Source organism: Eretmochelys imbricata, chromosome 9 (assembly GCF_965152235.1).
Source record: "Eretmochelys imbricata isolate rEreImb1 chromosome 9, rEreImb1.hap1, whole genome shotgun sequence".
Taxonomy (NCBI): domain Eukaryota; kingdom Metazoa; phylum Chordata; order Testudines; family Cheloniidae; genus Eretmochelys; species Eretmochelys imbricata.
Genome location: NC_135580.1, coordinates 15,397,193 through 15,413,153, shown reverse-complemented (window position 1 = coordinate 15,413,153; position 15,961 = coordinate 15,397,193). Strand labels below are relative to the sequence as shown.

The following is a 15,961-nucleotide window of genomic DNA, read 5'->3' as shown; positions in this document are numbered from 1 at the left end:
GGGGTTGGGGGTCCAGGGTCCGGGGCTGCCGCCTGGCCCCACACAGCAGAGGTCCAGGACAGCCACGCAGCAGGGGTCTAGGGTGGGCAGCTGGCCAGCCCCGTGTGACCGGGTTCTGGGGCGGGTGTGGCTCCAGGGTCAGGGTCTGGGCTGCTGCCGCCCTGCCACCTGGCCCCTGGGGCACAGGTAACACATTGTGGGCTGCATAAATAAGTTGAGAACCGCTGGTTTAGACAGTTGAGTTCACTGTGCAGCAGTAATCAATGGAGGTAGTAGACTCTGTTAATCAGGAGAGAGTTAACAAAACAGAGACTATTTACAATGCTACTATGTAAACTAATGGTACATTTTTAAGCCTGAATATGGCATTCAGTTTTGGTAATTTCATCTTCAGAGCAGCAGAAAAGAAGCAGAAAAGTTCTAGAGAAGGGCAGTGAAAATGATTAGAGGCTTCCATATTACAGATTTGAGAGACTGGGGCAAATTAGACAGTAACCTCTTCAGGTGTATGCTCTTCTGGAGTATAGGAATTGCCATACTGGATTAGAACCATGGCCCCACCAGTACTGTATCCTCTCTCTGAGAGTGGCAGGTATCAGATGTTTTAGAGGAAGATGCAGAAATCTCACCTTAAAGCAAAGTGGAATAATCTGCTCCTCACATTAGGTCTCTTCTTCATCCCTAATATTTAGAGATTGGTTTAAACCTAAACGCACGCATGGGGTTTAAAACTTCCAGGTGGGGCCTATGCTTCTTTACATGTTTGTACAACACCAAACAGTGGGGCCTGTTTGGGACATCTGGATGCTACAGCAATATAAATAATAGTGTAATTTAATATGGCGAAGGTGAAGTGTATAGTGAGAGTCAATTAGCTGATCTGATGTATCCTTTCCCATAACAATACAAAGAGGGAACCCTTAATTAAATCAAAAGGAACCCACACAAAATAAATATTTTTGAGGCATGTTCTGTGGGTGTCATTTCCATCTTGGGCACCAGTGCTACAAGATGAGCCACTGGGCAGACTCCTGCTTTTTGCTTTAATGGGGGTCTCCATGCATGCTGAGCTCCAGGCACATGGATCAACTTGCAGGATTGTGACTGTGCTTGCTACCACTGTTTCAGGTGTGTCCTTTACTTGAACAGGAAATAAAACAAACATTGTGGTGAATTTACTTAGATTGTAAACTCATTGGGGCAGGGACCAGCTCTTTGTTATGTTTGTACAGTGCCTGGCACATAGGGTTGAGGTCTTTAGGAGACAGTGCAATAACAATATTTTGTACTATGTAGGCACTGCCCTGGTAGGGCTGGTGTGGATCTTGCCTGCTGAGGGGAAACTCTGTTGTGGGATGGCATCTCCAGGAGGTACCTTCCTTACTCACCGACTTCCCAGCACAGAGTACAAATGCACATTTTGTTCCCCAAATGTGCTATTCTACATCGTGGGGATAGGAGGGAAGTAGCCCAGTCTCCTCCACACCATTTCACCAGTTCAGGCAATGTCTGCTTATGGGGACACATGGGCTGAGAAGTCCTCTGTGCTCCCCTTAAATTTGGGGTTACAATTGTCATTGCCCTTTTGAAGAGTTCCTGTCCACCTTCTCCCTCTCAACATGCTGTTCAAGGACTATGGACAATCTGTCCGATGAGTTCAGTGGGTCCCCTGCTGCAGTCTGGTAACAGAAAGGGTTAGATGTTTATATGACTAAGAACAGAGTCTCTGTTTATAATAACTACGGCTAAAATTATGGGCCTATTTCAGGAAGGTGATGAGACACTCCAGAAAGGCTCTCAATACCGTACAGTCTCTGGCTTAACAAGGATTTTCAATTTTCTTCAATCCAGTGCTTCAGGGATTACCAGCTGGGATCAGGAAGCAACTTCCTCATGTCACGATATTGCAAAATTACATGCATTATGGGCCTTGCACTGAAGTCAACAGAGAACTCACTCTCTGACTTCACTGAGAATTGGATCAGGCCCATACATATCTCACGGTCAAGATATCAGATTAAGTGAGATGTTGTTATGGCAGCCTTAAAAGAACAAGCGTAATAATTAAAAGACAAAATAAGCATTTACTAAAAACATTTTATATAAAAAGTATGTACAAAAATTACAATTTTTTTATCGAAAAGTTAGTGTTATTGCAGCTGCACACGCACAATGAACACAAAGAACTATTTGCTACATTTACCGTTGAAAGTCAAGAGGGTAACGAGGCTGGGGGAATGAGAGAGTGAATCCACACACAGAAATAGTAAATACATCTATTTGTCTTCAAATGAGTCCTTGTCAGATATTGCTCGTTAGTTTTTCACCAGGGCTGTGTGTCTTTGGATTACTGGGAAATAAAATACAATTATTCAGTCTACTCCCTGTTGTGCTACATATATTCTCCCAGAATGGAGCGACATAAAAATGTGTACATATGGAGAGGAAAAAGGTTGGAAATGCCTGGGAGCACTTCCTAAATAAAATTGGGCCCATTATTATATATCAAGTTGCAGAGACAAAGTGATGAAAAACATCTGTGTGTAGTAGATACTACTATCTGTCTTAAGTTACTGTCAGCTATGAATTTGTGCACAGCCCCTATGGCTTCTTCCCAATTCTTTTCCATCTGTGTCTCTCTGAGCTCTATAGACTTTTTCTTAATCATACGTATGGTTTTCACTTTTAGGCTACAACTAATATATCTGAAATTCTCTCACAGTTAAGAATTTTTTTAAAAAAAACAAGCACCTAAAATAACTGGACTTTGAAAAAACCCCATTATTTTATTTGTATGCTTGTAGTTGAGTATGTTGCTGAGGAGTTAAATATGAGCCTGATTCAGGAAATGAAGTCTATGGGACTACTTAGTTTGTAAAGTGAAGTACATATATAAGACTTTGAAGAATCAGGGACAGAAACTAGATCTGGAGGGAGCTGTTTAATGCAGTCTTGTACTACTCCTGTATTAAGTAAGAGCACTGTGTCAGCAGAATCAAAAATTAGAACTGGGAAGAAAATTTGGATAAAAGTTGTCTGGAAATTATTTTCTTTTGAAAATTTATTAAGCTAAAAACTGAACTCTGTAGTTTGAAAATTAGTCAGTTTTGTGAAAAATAAACACAGTATATCCTAATCGGATTGGATCAGATTATGCTGGCCTTCCTCTCACTGAATAATATCTAAGGGGTTGGTCCTGCCCCATGAAGTTTTTTGCACTGATCTGAATGGGAGCAGGGTCAAGTCCTTACTCCACAAACAATTTCATTGAAAATCAATGGACCAACTTGCAAAGTAAGACCTCGCTCGTGGAAACACCTACACTCAGGCTTAACTATATGCACTAACAGTACTCCCATTACAAGATTGGGACCTAAAGTATAATGTAATATGAGTAAGGGCAGCAAAATCTGGCCCACGCTTAACTAGATAGACCCGAAGTATCTACACCAGTGTAAATCAGGAGCAGTTCAATCAAAGTCAGTGGTGACCAGCGTGAAACTAGTGCAAATTCATACTGTATTCAAGATTAGGAAGCCACCAAATAAAGCTAAAAACTCTGTGGTGTGGACTTGGAGAATTCTTAGATAATGCTTCAGAGGACTAGCTGAGAAAAATATATAACGTATAGGAGACATGACTCCACCGCAAAGCCAGCTTCTCCAGTAAGCGCTGGAGCAATTCACAGAATTGGTTACTATTGAAAATAACATATTTTCCTCCGCGTAGAAACAGGAAACACAGACTGGAATAATAGTTTCGAATCTCAACCTGCTTGTGCTTTTTTCTTCTCTCCAGTCAAAACAAAGAGATTGCTGTCAGTTCTTTTCTTGCTGTTCACAGGTAAGGTAACTAGAGTGACTGGCGTGCCTACCTTTCTGATGTATATAGACAAGGCAAGTGAGGTGACTGACGCACATTCATTCCCTGTTTGCCATCAAGAAGGTAGTAGGGTGAAGGGTACACCTGTCTTTCCTGTAAGCCATGGACAAAGTAAGGCCGTTTGCCGACTTTCTTCATTTTATGACTCCTGAGGCAAGCTTATTATATCAAAAAATATAGGGCCAAATTCTCTACTGGCTTAATTCTGTTTACTTTGATTTACATCTGCAGAGAATTTGGTCCATATGACTTCCTTGCCCACTTGCCTTTCACTCCCTCTTTCTTTCAGAAATATATGGTCTTTCCTGGGCTAGATCTGTAGCTGGTGTAAATTGGTGCAGCTCCACTAAAGTCACTGGAATGGTGCTGACTGTTGTACGCTACCCGAAGATCTGGCTCTCCTGCCTATTTCTTAACAGAACTTTAACTTTTGAAAACCAGTTCTAATCTTACAGCTAACCAATCTAATATTCAGTCCAGGTAGAAAAATAAATGCTATGTCGTCCCCATACAACCCTGCAAATAAAACAAAAATCTAAACAGTATTAACTAAAATCAGCCCATGCTGAAGCAGAGATAGTCACGTATCCTCTCCAGGAATGAGAATGTTCTCCTTCAAATCCAAGCTAATTATTCTGCATCACATCATGTTCCATGGCATCAAGCCAATCAACATGAAAGAACCACGTCATGTCATGCTTGATGTGAGACAAATAATGTAGTCCTCTGAATGCAACATTTAAAGGAAAACACTTGGGTTCTGGATCAAATTTTCAGTAAGTATAGAGTGAATCCATATTTGAACATGCTGTAAGTGTGGTGAAATCTCTGCAGTACAATGTTAGTCAACTAAGCAGGGATTATCAAAATGTACTGGGAACTCAGAGTATTGACTTTCTGATTTCAATGGCTCTGCTGTGCCACTTCATTTTTCTGTCATCTATGCAACATCCAAATGAAGACAAAAATAACCAGGCTGTGATCCCAGGCAGCACTTAAGCACATGTTTAACTTTAAGCACATGAGTATCCCATTGATTTCAAATGGAGTACTTGCATGTCAAAGTTAAGTATAGGTTTCAGAGTAGCAGCCGTGTTAGTCTGTATTCGCAAAGAGAAAAGAAGGACTTGTGGCACCTTAGAGACTAACAAATTTATTTGAGCATAAGCTTTCGTGAGCTGTAGCTCACTTCATCGGATGCATTCAGTGGAAACTAAAGTTAAGTATGTGCTTAAATGCTACTGTAGTTTAATTGTTTGCTAGCCTTTCATTTTAGGAAATCTAAGATTCAAACATAGGGCCTGATCCTGCAAACCTTATTCTCAAGAGTGTAGTCCAACTGGCATCAGAGGGACTTCTGCTCATGTAAAGATTACTCACGGGAGAAAGAGTCAGCAGGATAGGGTCCAAAGTGTCGTTCATGATAAAATCCATTTTCCAACCTCAATCGAATCCCCTCTACAAGTCGATTGTCTCCATCTTGTCCCTATGCAAATCCACCGTTCCTGCAGAGGGACTGCCACAAATGAGGTTTTGAGATGCTTTGGTAGAGTGGCATGAGGAACCTTGGATAGTGCCTGCCTGCACTTGATCCGGTCCTAGCCAAAGCTATTCATCTTTGACACGTTAAAATCCAGGCAAGCCCTAGACCACTAGCATGTTTCGGGATCTGCTGTGCTGTTATACAAGGCACAGTCATATGCAGCTGCAGCCACCTGCTGCTCTTCCATATTATGATCTGTTGCGATCATTTCTCAGAGCAATGAAACCTTTCACAGGATGAATTCACAGTTGGGATTCTTGGGTTGTCACTATTGCTTTGAAGTCACTGTACTGTCACAGTGGCTTCCTCCCCTCTCTCCCACCTTAGATTACAGAATTTAAAAAATGATTTCCTTTGGGAGTCTGGTTTTCTGTTAATCATTTAGCTGATCAAAAAGGCTCCAAAAAAACTTGCTTCTTTGTCCATGTCAACCATGTCCTCATTACTGACAGAGACAAAAATCCTATCATCCCTTTTCAGCTGAAATACTCCACCTTGATATATGGAATAAAGTCCATATTCTGCCTTTTTAGACCAGCAGCTAGTTCTTGCACTTTTCATGAGCAGGATAGGCTCTGGATATGTTGTCAGTTTGTAAACATACTGGACCATTTGCTTAGGGTTTCTGATTTGTGCTAACAGATCTGATTCTGAATCCTCGTTCTCAGGTTCGCGGAATCGAAAGTAAGTTTGAGAGTAGATGTAATAAAACCCTGTTCTGGGTATGATTAACTCCCCATTTTTCAACTCCACATTATAGAGGAATGAATGGTCTTTCCTTGAGGGTTCCCAGGTATTTATTTTCTGCCCAACACCTCTTCTGGATGAGAAATCTATTCGAGGGGGAAAAAAATAGATAAGAATATAGAGCTAAATAATGCTGCGTGCAACAAAGTCCACTGTCTCTTAGCTGATGTGACTGTTTTTCAAAAACTAAATAAGAGCAATGGGCCAGATCCTGCTTCAGATGGCCCAACCTCTCTTAAAAGGTATGTCTTCACTTGCTGGTAGATCAGCACTGCTGCAATCGATGCGATGGGAGAGCACTTGAGTACTCCACCGCCTTGAGAAGTGTAAGGGAAGTAATAGTCTGTTCTATTTTTTTATGATGTGCCTTTCACCATAGCTTCTAGGCCCTTATACACATATCTTTCTCCAAAAAGACACTGCAAAGGGGATAGACAAAGTTAGGAAGAGGGAATTTTAATTAAAAAAACAACTAAAGACATAAAAGGAAGGTGCACCATAGATCCCAAGTTGAATGGGGTTGATACTACAACCAGAGTGAGCTGAAGAATTATTCTGACCAAAACCAGAAAATCTTTTATTTTTTTAAAAACCTTCCCTGTTTTCTGGCCAAAAAATGTCATTAAGTCCCTGAGAAACAAGCAGAAAAGGATGCCTAGAATAATCAGCAGTCAATATTCATTTCTGGAAAATTGCAAAGCACACACATTCAGTGATCTTTCCCTAGTTGGTATCCGTTTTCTTCCTTTATCAATATAGCAAAATATCTTACTTGATGTGGATAGAGAGCTCTTCTTATTGCGGCTTCCAGTTAAGTGAGCTGCTATTCTGTGTCCATGGTGCTGAGATCCCTGTTCTTCAGTTCCTGGAAGAGTTAGAAAAATTTCAGTTACGTGAAGATGAGAAATAACCAAACAACAAAGCCATTGTTATCTCCATGGAAATATGTGACTGTCTAATTACTAAATTGACAGTATTTGAGGATTTATGTGTTTGTCAAAATATTTTATTTGACCAAGACAATGAGAGATTGAAGTGTAATGGTTGATATGGTCAAAATTTCTCAGAACTTCCCATACTCTCTTTGAAATGCCTTTTTAAGCCTTCTATATGTCGTGTCCCTCCTCTCCCCCCCCAAAAAAAAACAGTGCCCAAACACCCTATACTAAAAATAAGTATGTGCTCATGGAAAGGCTAAATATCTTTTAAGGACAAATTCTGTAGTCTTTACTCAAGCAAAATTTCCTTTGACTTCTTGAGCCAGAATGCTTCCAGAGTCCTCCTGGGGTGTAAGGCCCTGCATCAGTTTCAGAGGAGAGCTGTGCCCAATCCTTAATTAATATAGCTGCACAACAACAAAGTACTATTTGTTCTCTGAAGCACAGAGAGGTTAAATGAATAGCATAAAATCACTGAATCAGAGACAAGAACAGAAGCCAGGCGCTTTTCCTGAAACCTGGTTCCATGTTCTAATACCTTGACCACATTTTCTGGCAGCTTAATATGGCTCTTAAAATAATACCAACAGCTACTCATTTCCCATGCTTTGCTGCAGAAGAACTGGACAACTGAGTAAGAAATTAGGAACTATTCTCTACAACTGGAAAACATGTATGGAACCACTGCACATCTGCTACCATCACAGTTTTTCTTTTTTATGTGCTAAATAAATGTGTTACATTAAAAATACCTTTCACCGCAGATGAAATGTTTTCCTCATAGTTTCTTGATATCATCTGCAAACACACGTAAAGAAAACAGTTTTCTTTCTGGGAAATCAGTAGAGCAGTGACAAAGATGCCAGAAACACAACTATTCCACATACTCTTATATGCCACATAACTGAGCAAACTCCAACATTTGACCATCAAGCAAATTTTATTTCTATTTGTAAATAAAGGCGGACATCAAAAGGAAACTGTATCATTAATTTCTCACAACAAACTGTTTTGCAATAATTTTAAATATCTGGGGCCAAATTGCAACGGAGCTCATCCAATTGAGTGTTAAAGTTCTTTGGAAAATCTGGCACTCAGTAAGCGGAAATATAGAGTTCATGGCATCAGATTCTGCTTGCAATTACTCCAGTGTGGATCTGGAGTAATTTGGTTGTGGAGTAATTCACTGGGGATACTCCAGATTAACCCTGGTACAACAGGGGTGAATTAGATCCAGTGGTCTTCACTAGGAGCCCCCTGGAGTCAGTGGCAAAACTATTGATATATAAATAACAGCAAGAATATACACACAGCCACTTTCAGGGCTAACACTTTAGTCATTCAGGGGTGTGAAAAAACACACCCCTGAGCGACAAAAGTTTTAGCACTGAAAATGCCAATATAGACAGCGCTTTACATGGCTTCCGGCGATAAAGCTACCACCCCTCATTCAGGGTGGTTATTTTTGATCACCGGGAGAGCCCTCCCCCAGCGATAAAGCGTGACTACGCTGCCCATGTCACGGTGCTACCTCAGCCACGCTGTAACATGGACAGTGTAGGCATACCCTTCGGTACTGTAGTAAATCTCATACCCTGCTCTCAGTCAGTCTATCACAAAACTTACATTCAATATCTTGGACTAAGACTCTTGTGAAAATTTCCTGGCTTTCTTGAGGTTTTAATCAGATCCCACCTTATTTTCATGTAATTTTGATGTTTATTAAGCAAAAATCTTTTGTCACTTGAAGCCATCACTATTTCTCCAGTGTAACTCATGGTTCCAGCCTCATGGGAAGGGTATTTTGAATACACTGAAATAGCAATACAGTTTCCATTGAGCCATGATGGCTCCTCAATTGTAATATCACCATGAGAACAACAAAAGCATTGTCATCTCCATGGAAATGTAAGAGACACTGCCATTATCCAAGGAATACTGAGGTTACAGAATGTAATGGCTCTGGATTTCTTGATCTGCATTTCATTGACCCAAAAGGTTTCTTTCTAGCATAGTGTTTATATGGATTTTGGAAACAGCTACTATATGCATATGCAGCAGTTGTTTCTCTAGGAAACAGTCTGAATCCTAAGTGTCTTTCCAGTGGTAGCAATGTTACAAGTTGTAGCGCAGACAGGGTGACGGGCCTTTTTCCAACTATGTTGTATAACTGCAGGACTGCACTGGTGCAAAAAAAAAAAATATTTATGAATTTTCCCCATTGCAGAAACCTACTAAGTTAATATAGTGAGCCAAATTCTGCTCTCAGTTATACCACTGACATTTGGAGTAACTCTGTGGACTTCAGTTTGGGCCAATATTTTATTTAAAACAGACCTCCAGTGCATCATCATATAATAACTAAATCAATATTAATTTACTAGATCAGTATTTCTCATCCTTTTCAATTTGGCAACCCCTTATTCAAAGTAAAACTTCTTCACAATTACATTTGTGTTAAAAGTAAGAGTAAAAAAAAAGTATCAATGATAAGCATATATAACTTATTAGTGTGTGTGTGTATTTTGAAAGGGTGATACAGAATACCTGACCTGAATTGCAATTTGACCACTAACATGCAAGGAAACAGTTTGGGATTTGCGTTTTATTTCACTAGTTGGAGCTTAACTCTCTGAATCATCTGGATTGTTATAACCAAGCTCCACTGTTTAGTCTGTGTGAAAGTTCCGAAGTACCTTTTTAATTAACTTTCCTAGTTGCCACTTCACTTGCCAGCAGGGGTCACTCTCTCTTTCTTCATTTTCATTTAGATCCACATGTCTTATGAAAGTTCCGAGATCTTCCCCAGTGAGACAAGCAATGCCGCTCTTGGAATATGTGTCCTGGAGCTGTGGTAGAAGGCAATAAACTAGTTAATTCACTTAACGTGCAGATATATGATGCATTTCTAAAACTCCTGTGTTTAGGAAAACCCTTTCTGTTCTAAGTAACACCAATATGCTACAGCAAGTAATGATTTTATAAAGCAGAGTGAATCCTGTCTTTACATATTTATTTAGTTACAACCAGATACCTGATATGCAAGAATACACTTACATTTTTATCTCTCTGGTCATAAACTGAACATTCAGAACTCAGCTGAATAAGTTTATACATTTGCAATATCTACTGTCACTAATGCTGAGAATTATTTTATCAGCTCTAACACTGTTAGAATTTAGTTCCTTTACACAAGGGATCTTCCTACACTGAGGACTGAAGATAAGCCTGAAAATCAGCTGACACTGCTGCCCCACTAACACTGAATATGAGCCCGCACATCAGCCACTAACCCACTCCCCATGTCTGCACTTTGGACAAATTCCACCCCAGATTCAAATCTTGCAGCTTGGGGCATTTTCTATAATGGAAGGGGGCTAGAAGGCCACATTCCAAACCCCTTCCCTATGAATTTTGAGGAAGCAAGCACTCGGATCTGATTCCACATCTCAGTCTTGTGACTTGGGCCCTTCTCTACATCATTCAGCTATCTAAAGAGATCATTCCTTCTTCTGAGGTGTAAAAAGAGAGTGAAATCAGGGCCCCACTCAAGTCAATGGCAAAAGTCCCAACGTCTTCACTGTGGTCAGGAATAACTTTCCTAGGTGTATAGCCTTAAAAGTAGTAGTTTCAATAGTTTAAAATAATAAAGAATAGAGTGAACGACAAAACCCTTCCTCAAGCTCTGCTGCTTCTGCAGGGGATAATAATAACCCATTATCAAAACTGAAGCTGGCATTTGTTGCTTAATGCAAGAACACAGTAACCTAAGCAGCCTAGAGAGAACTCCTGTAAATTTACAGAACTCAGTGATTCATCATCATCATCATCCACAACCCCTGTTAAAACCTGTATGCCAGTAAAGTTTGGAAAGGAAAGAAACCAGTGAACATACAAAGCATTCAGACTGGCTTCTTCTTCTTGATTTAATAGTTTAACTTCAACCATTCCTATCTTAAAGGATTTTTTTTGGTTTGTTTGTTAATCTGCTGCCTCTGGATGTTAATTTACTTAACATGTCACAGTTTCAACTATCCTTCAAGCTTGGAACATTCAGCATCAGAGAACCAGGAGGACTGTTCTCAACCCCTCCCCCCACCATTCCCATCCTGTCCTGTCTGCTTGAAAACAAAGGAGGCAAGCCACAGATTTCCCGCTTTAGCAGGATGGAGAGAATTCACCCATCTGACCCTACAAATCTGACCTCATTTAACCTGAAGCTCCTGACCTTTGTGCAGCAGCATCTACAGAGCATTCCCTTATGTTTAAAAATACTACCGTATTCTATAATCATTGATGCAAAATGCTCTGACTGACAGGAGTATCCCTACAGGCTTCTGGATCATTACTGCAGAATAGGGTAGTATTATTAATATAAGATTTCTTACTTTGGGAACGTTACTTAAATTGATGGAAATAAGCTATACAGATATAAGCACCTTTATACTAGTGCAACTGCATCCATGCTAAGGGCTTGGTTTTTAAACCAATTTAATTAAATTGGTACCAAACTTGTGTGTAGACCAGCCCTTACCAGACCACTCTCCTACCAGATCTAGGGACCAGGAAAGGAGAGGGCACTTCAAAACTTTGCTCTTCAACCTGGAAGCAAACAGTACTGCCATTTCTGCTTTTTGCTTACTTGTCACACACCTAGCCCCTGAGAAAACTTTACTGTACTAGTACCTGGCATTGCTGCAGCAACTTGCACCCACAGAGTTTAATGCACTCTGCAAACACGAATGTGGCAGGGAAGTATTAATATTCGCATTTTAGAGGTTAAGGAAATGGAGGCACAGGACGTTATGAGGCTTAATCAAATGATATTTGTACAGCACTTTGAGATCCATTGAGGGAAGGTGTCACAGAAATGTTAAATGGAGCATTATTAGTGAAATATTTCTACAAGGTCACCCATTATCTAAGGGCAACATCTGGATTATGCTTTTAAAGTCAATGAAGTCTATTTTCTTCACTGTCCTATATCCTGGATGTGTAATCAACTCTACCGTGCATCCTAAGTCTGTCACTGCTTTTCAACACTCCCCTCCCATAAGCCAAACTAGGCTGTTCAAAAAGCTTTATCCATTTTAGGAACAACAGATGGTTACATTTAGCTAATCAGATGACTATCCATGTAGACTGAGAAAAATTACCTAGCATTAAATAAGATTTTTAATTTGTACTGACAGCTGAAAGGATCTGACACCTGGCCAGTGATGACTATTTGACAGAAGTCTCAAAATACAGATACTATGAAACGGCAAAAAGAAGGGAAAAGAGGGACCAGGCTCACTGATAAATATCACTAATCATAACCCACATGTACAATAAAGGTAACAAACTGTATTTACAGTTCTAATATAGCAGTGCCTTACATCTGTGTGTAGGAGAACAAAAAGGACATGTAATAGAGACACCATGTAATATAATTATGCAGATACCTAGGCTATTTTCAGCCCAACAGAAATTCCCTTCAAGGTGAGGGGAGCTCGCCTTCACACCACAAAGGGGTTAGTTATTCTCCTGCAATCATAAGAGCTATATCTGAGGTACAAATTGTTGGAGGTGGTTTATTTGGGCTAGTAGAGTACCCTTTCAAAAGTTCAAACCATACCTATTTGGAGGAAAAGCAACTAGGCGAAGGTGCTGTGTTTACTAATTGCTCATGTTCAAAAGTTTGATAACAAAGAACTTTGAACCAAGTATATGAGGGTTGGAACAACTTTGGGTACTCACCAGAACAGTGTAACCTATTTTCTTAAGACAAATGTGATGTTTCTGTAAATCCTTAATCTCATCAGATATGAAGCTATCAGAGCAACAAACTCAGCAGACAGGTCCCCAGTTTTATCCACTCAGGAAGTCTGGTATGGATTGTAGAATTGTGCAAATCATCAGATAAGAATTTCCCAAACCATCTGATTTAGCCATCTCAAAAGAAGCTGTGAGTAGAGTACTACTAAATTTTGCAGGTGGTAAATTCAAGGGTTGCAATAATATTTTATATTTATACAGCACCTTTAAAATACAAGGATCTCAAAACCCTACAGAAATGATAGACCTAGAATGCTGCTTGAGTGTAGCCACCTCTGGAGTTAGGGAGAGCACCCAGATGGGACAGAACAGTATAGTAGAGATGGCAGGATAGGAAACGTGGATGGACAAACCCACGACCCCTGCAGAACTGCCCTGGGGTCATGAATGTCCATAGAGGACCCTGGTTTTTAAAGTCTTGTGCCAAAGTCAACCCGCCCAACATTGCGTGGAACTTCGATTACCTACTTAAGAAAAGGTAAATGGCTGAGCTGATGCTTCCAGGATATGAACCTTTGGTTGCAGGGAGTGCAAAACACAGCCCACTACACAGACATTCCCCAGCTCTCTGCGTGGGGGGCAAGGATCAGCTTGCGGTCGGCCTGAGATTCTATCAGGATTAGTCACTGTCTGAAAGCGAAGTATTGCCGTTGGGGTTGTTTTTAAGCCTGGGTGACTATTCGGGTGAGAAAGCTGACTCCCCTTCTAGCCCCGAGCACTACCCGTGTCCGGCAGTGCCGAGCACGCACCAACCGGAGCGAGGAAAGAGCAGCTTTGGAACATTAACGAAAAGCACCTTTCTGTTTCGGCGGGGAAATAGAAATATACGGTGAGTTTTAAAAAACTTCTCTTTTCGTGGCCTTTGTATTCCGCACACAGAGCAAACAAACCCCGCCAAGCAGCAAAACAAGCCCACCCAGCCTAACCCATTTCTCCCACAACGAAAGCAAAAGCTCTGAATCGCTAAGGCTTCCCTGCTAAAATAAACATTGCCAAACTACCGTTCACCTAGGGCCCAGTCCTGCTCCCTGTAAACGCTGGGGGTGTTGCCACTGCCGTCAGCGGGAATGGGATCACTCGTGCATGAGCCCCTCCAACCTTCCTTTGAACAGGACAAGGGCATACCCGACGCATCCCGCCCCCCCCGGACAGATCTGCAACGAGAGCGAGACAGAGAGAGAAGGAGGCCAAATCAGCCTGCAGATGGAGCCGCGCTGGATCCGACCCCCTGGCTCACCGCCGTGGTACGCACCTGTTTCAGCTCATTAGTGAAGTAAAGGAAAGTCACCGCCACGCAAATGGATTGCAGCAGCACAGCGGAGATCAGCACGAGCCCACAGGTCTGGCCGGCGCTGGGGCCAGCCGTCGGCAGCATCATGGTGGCTGGGCGCGCACAGGGAAGACCCACAAGACTGGGAGAGCCAGCAAGGCAAGGGCGGTTGTTATTGTTGGCTTTGTTTGAGGTGGAGCTCTTCCTGGTTGAGCAGGGCTGTAGACTTTGTCTCTCGTCCACCCCCCTTAGAGGATTTCCCTGCTGGCTGCTCTCCAGGAAATAGGGAGGGGGGGAAGGGGGGGAGACGGCACAACAACAACAATCCTAAAGTCTGCACATGAAAAAAGTACAGCCACAAAAATCCAGCTTTCGTGTTTGCAAAACCGGTCTGTCCTTGAGCTCTGCTTTCTTTGCTGTATAGGCAATGCTGCTGGAAAACAGACTGGGGGGTGAATATCATTTAAATAGCTTGTGAATAGCTACGCCTTTGAGCAACCCTTTCTTTGTTCCTTGTAAAGCTATACTTTCTGCCACATGCTAATACAGAGCCTGATTCGCTTGGCTCACCAGTTTTACACCTGCCTAACCCCATTGAGTTCAATGGAGTTGTGCCAGATTTACATCAGAGGGAGTGAGGTCAGAATTAGACTCTTAGGTGTATTGAAAATGCAATAAAAAAGCAACACCAAGATGCTGTTCTCCTCCATGTTGCAAGGCCAAATCCCCTCTTCCCCCTCCCTTCAAAAAAAACCACAGGGTAGGTTGGAAAAAGAAGGTACTGAAAAAAGGTCCTTCACGGAAGGGGAGCAGCAGTGGTTCTCAGCTGCCTGGCAGCCTCTGCTGGCAGTATGATCTGGGGACAGGGCTGAGGGGAAATGGATGTGGGGGAGGATGGGGCCCTTCACAGCATCATTCCACCTTCAACCTGCGGAGAGTGTGCAGTGTAAGATATTGCTGACTTTGCCCTCCTGAACTTACCCTGGGTTTCCCCTCCTCACATTGGACTGTTCTTTGAGGGGCATTTTTGGGCAGCTGCCATTAGAGAGCCATTGGAACATGACTCCTAAGAAACTGGGCTTCTGTGCAAATGCCCAAGCCATAAGCTCTGAATTCCACAAGATTTCTTGGAGCTTCAAGAAGATGAAGACCTCTTGAAAGAACAGTATGTAGGAATTGACATGCGGAATTGACATTCATGGAGATTCCTGGCCTTACTGAGGTTCTCCTGTAAGATAGTCTTTACCTGTAGAGTTGACTGGCACCTTAAAGACTAATGGATTTATTTGGGCATAAGCTTTTGTGGGTAAAAAACCCACTTCTTCAGATGTCTTCTTATGCCCAAATAAATCCGTCAGTCTTTAAGGTGCCACCGGATTCCTCATTGTTTTTGTGGATACAGACTAACACGGCTACCCCTCTGATACCTGTAGAGTTGGTGATTCCAGTCAGCTTGCTGGTGGATTGAGACCACCCCACTGGCTATTAGTTCCCTCCCAAATCAGTCTTGCCTGCCCCAAGCAATTTTGATTCTTTTCATGTGCTGCCTGCTTTTTGAGCCTTTAGCTTTCCTTTGTCCACAACCGTCAGAGCCAAGCAGGAGATTTTCAAAAGCCCCTCAGCAATTTAGGATCACAAGACTCACTGACTTTCAGTAGGATTTGTGTTTAAGGGATTTAGGCACTTTAGAAAATCTCCAGTCTAGAAACTCTTCACTTTTTATATGAAATATGAGATTCTTACATAATCACCTGACTCCAGAAT

At 41.7% G+C, this 15,961-nt stretch overlaps 1 protein-coding gene across 1 annotated transcript; it reads right to left on the bottom strand.

Annotated features, from left to right (window-relative positions):
* Positions 1-2,096: 2,096 nt before the first annotated feature.
* On the bottom strand, positions 2,097-14,384 carry TNFSF10 (TNF superfamily member 10). Its single transcript, XM_077826973.1, has 5 exons — positions 14,180-14,384; positions 9,807-9,959; positions 7,863-7,908; positions 6,945-7,037; positions 2,097-6,258 (listed from the first exon to the last, which is right to left on the bottom strand). The coding sequence occupies exons 1-5, from the start codon at positions 14,303-14,305 to the stop codon at positions 5,807-5,809; spliced, it is 870 nt and encodes a 289-aa protein (XP_077683099.1). The 5' UTR covers positions 14,306-14,384; the 3' UTR covers positions 2,097-5,806.
* Positions 14,385-15,961: the final 1,577 nt, after the last annotated feature.

What these genes read in the sequence shown, in the direction of transcription:
- TNFSF10 (XM_077826973.1), bottom strand. Translation starts at nt 14,305, where the DNA reads ATGATGCTGCCGACGGCTGGCCCCAGCGCCGGCCAGACCTGTGGGCTC. An exon ending in TCACTAATGAGCTGAAACAG is followed by an intron (nt 9,960 to 14,179) that starts GTGCGTACCACG and finishes CTTCTACCACAG; the next exon opens with CTCCAGGACACATATTCCAA. An exon ending in CATTTCATCTGCGGTGAAAG is followed by an intron (nt 7,038 to 7,862) that starts GTATTTTTAATG and finishes TAACTCTTCCAG; the next exon opens with GAACTGAAGAACAGGGATCT.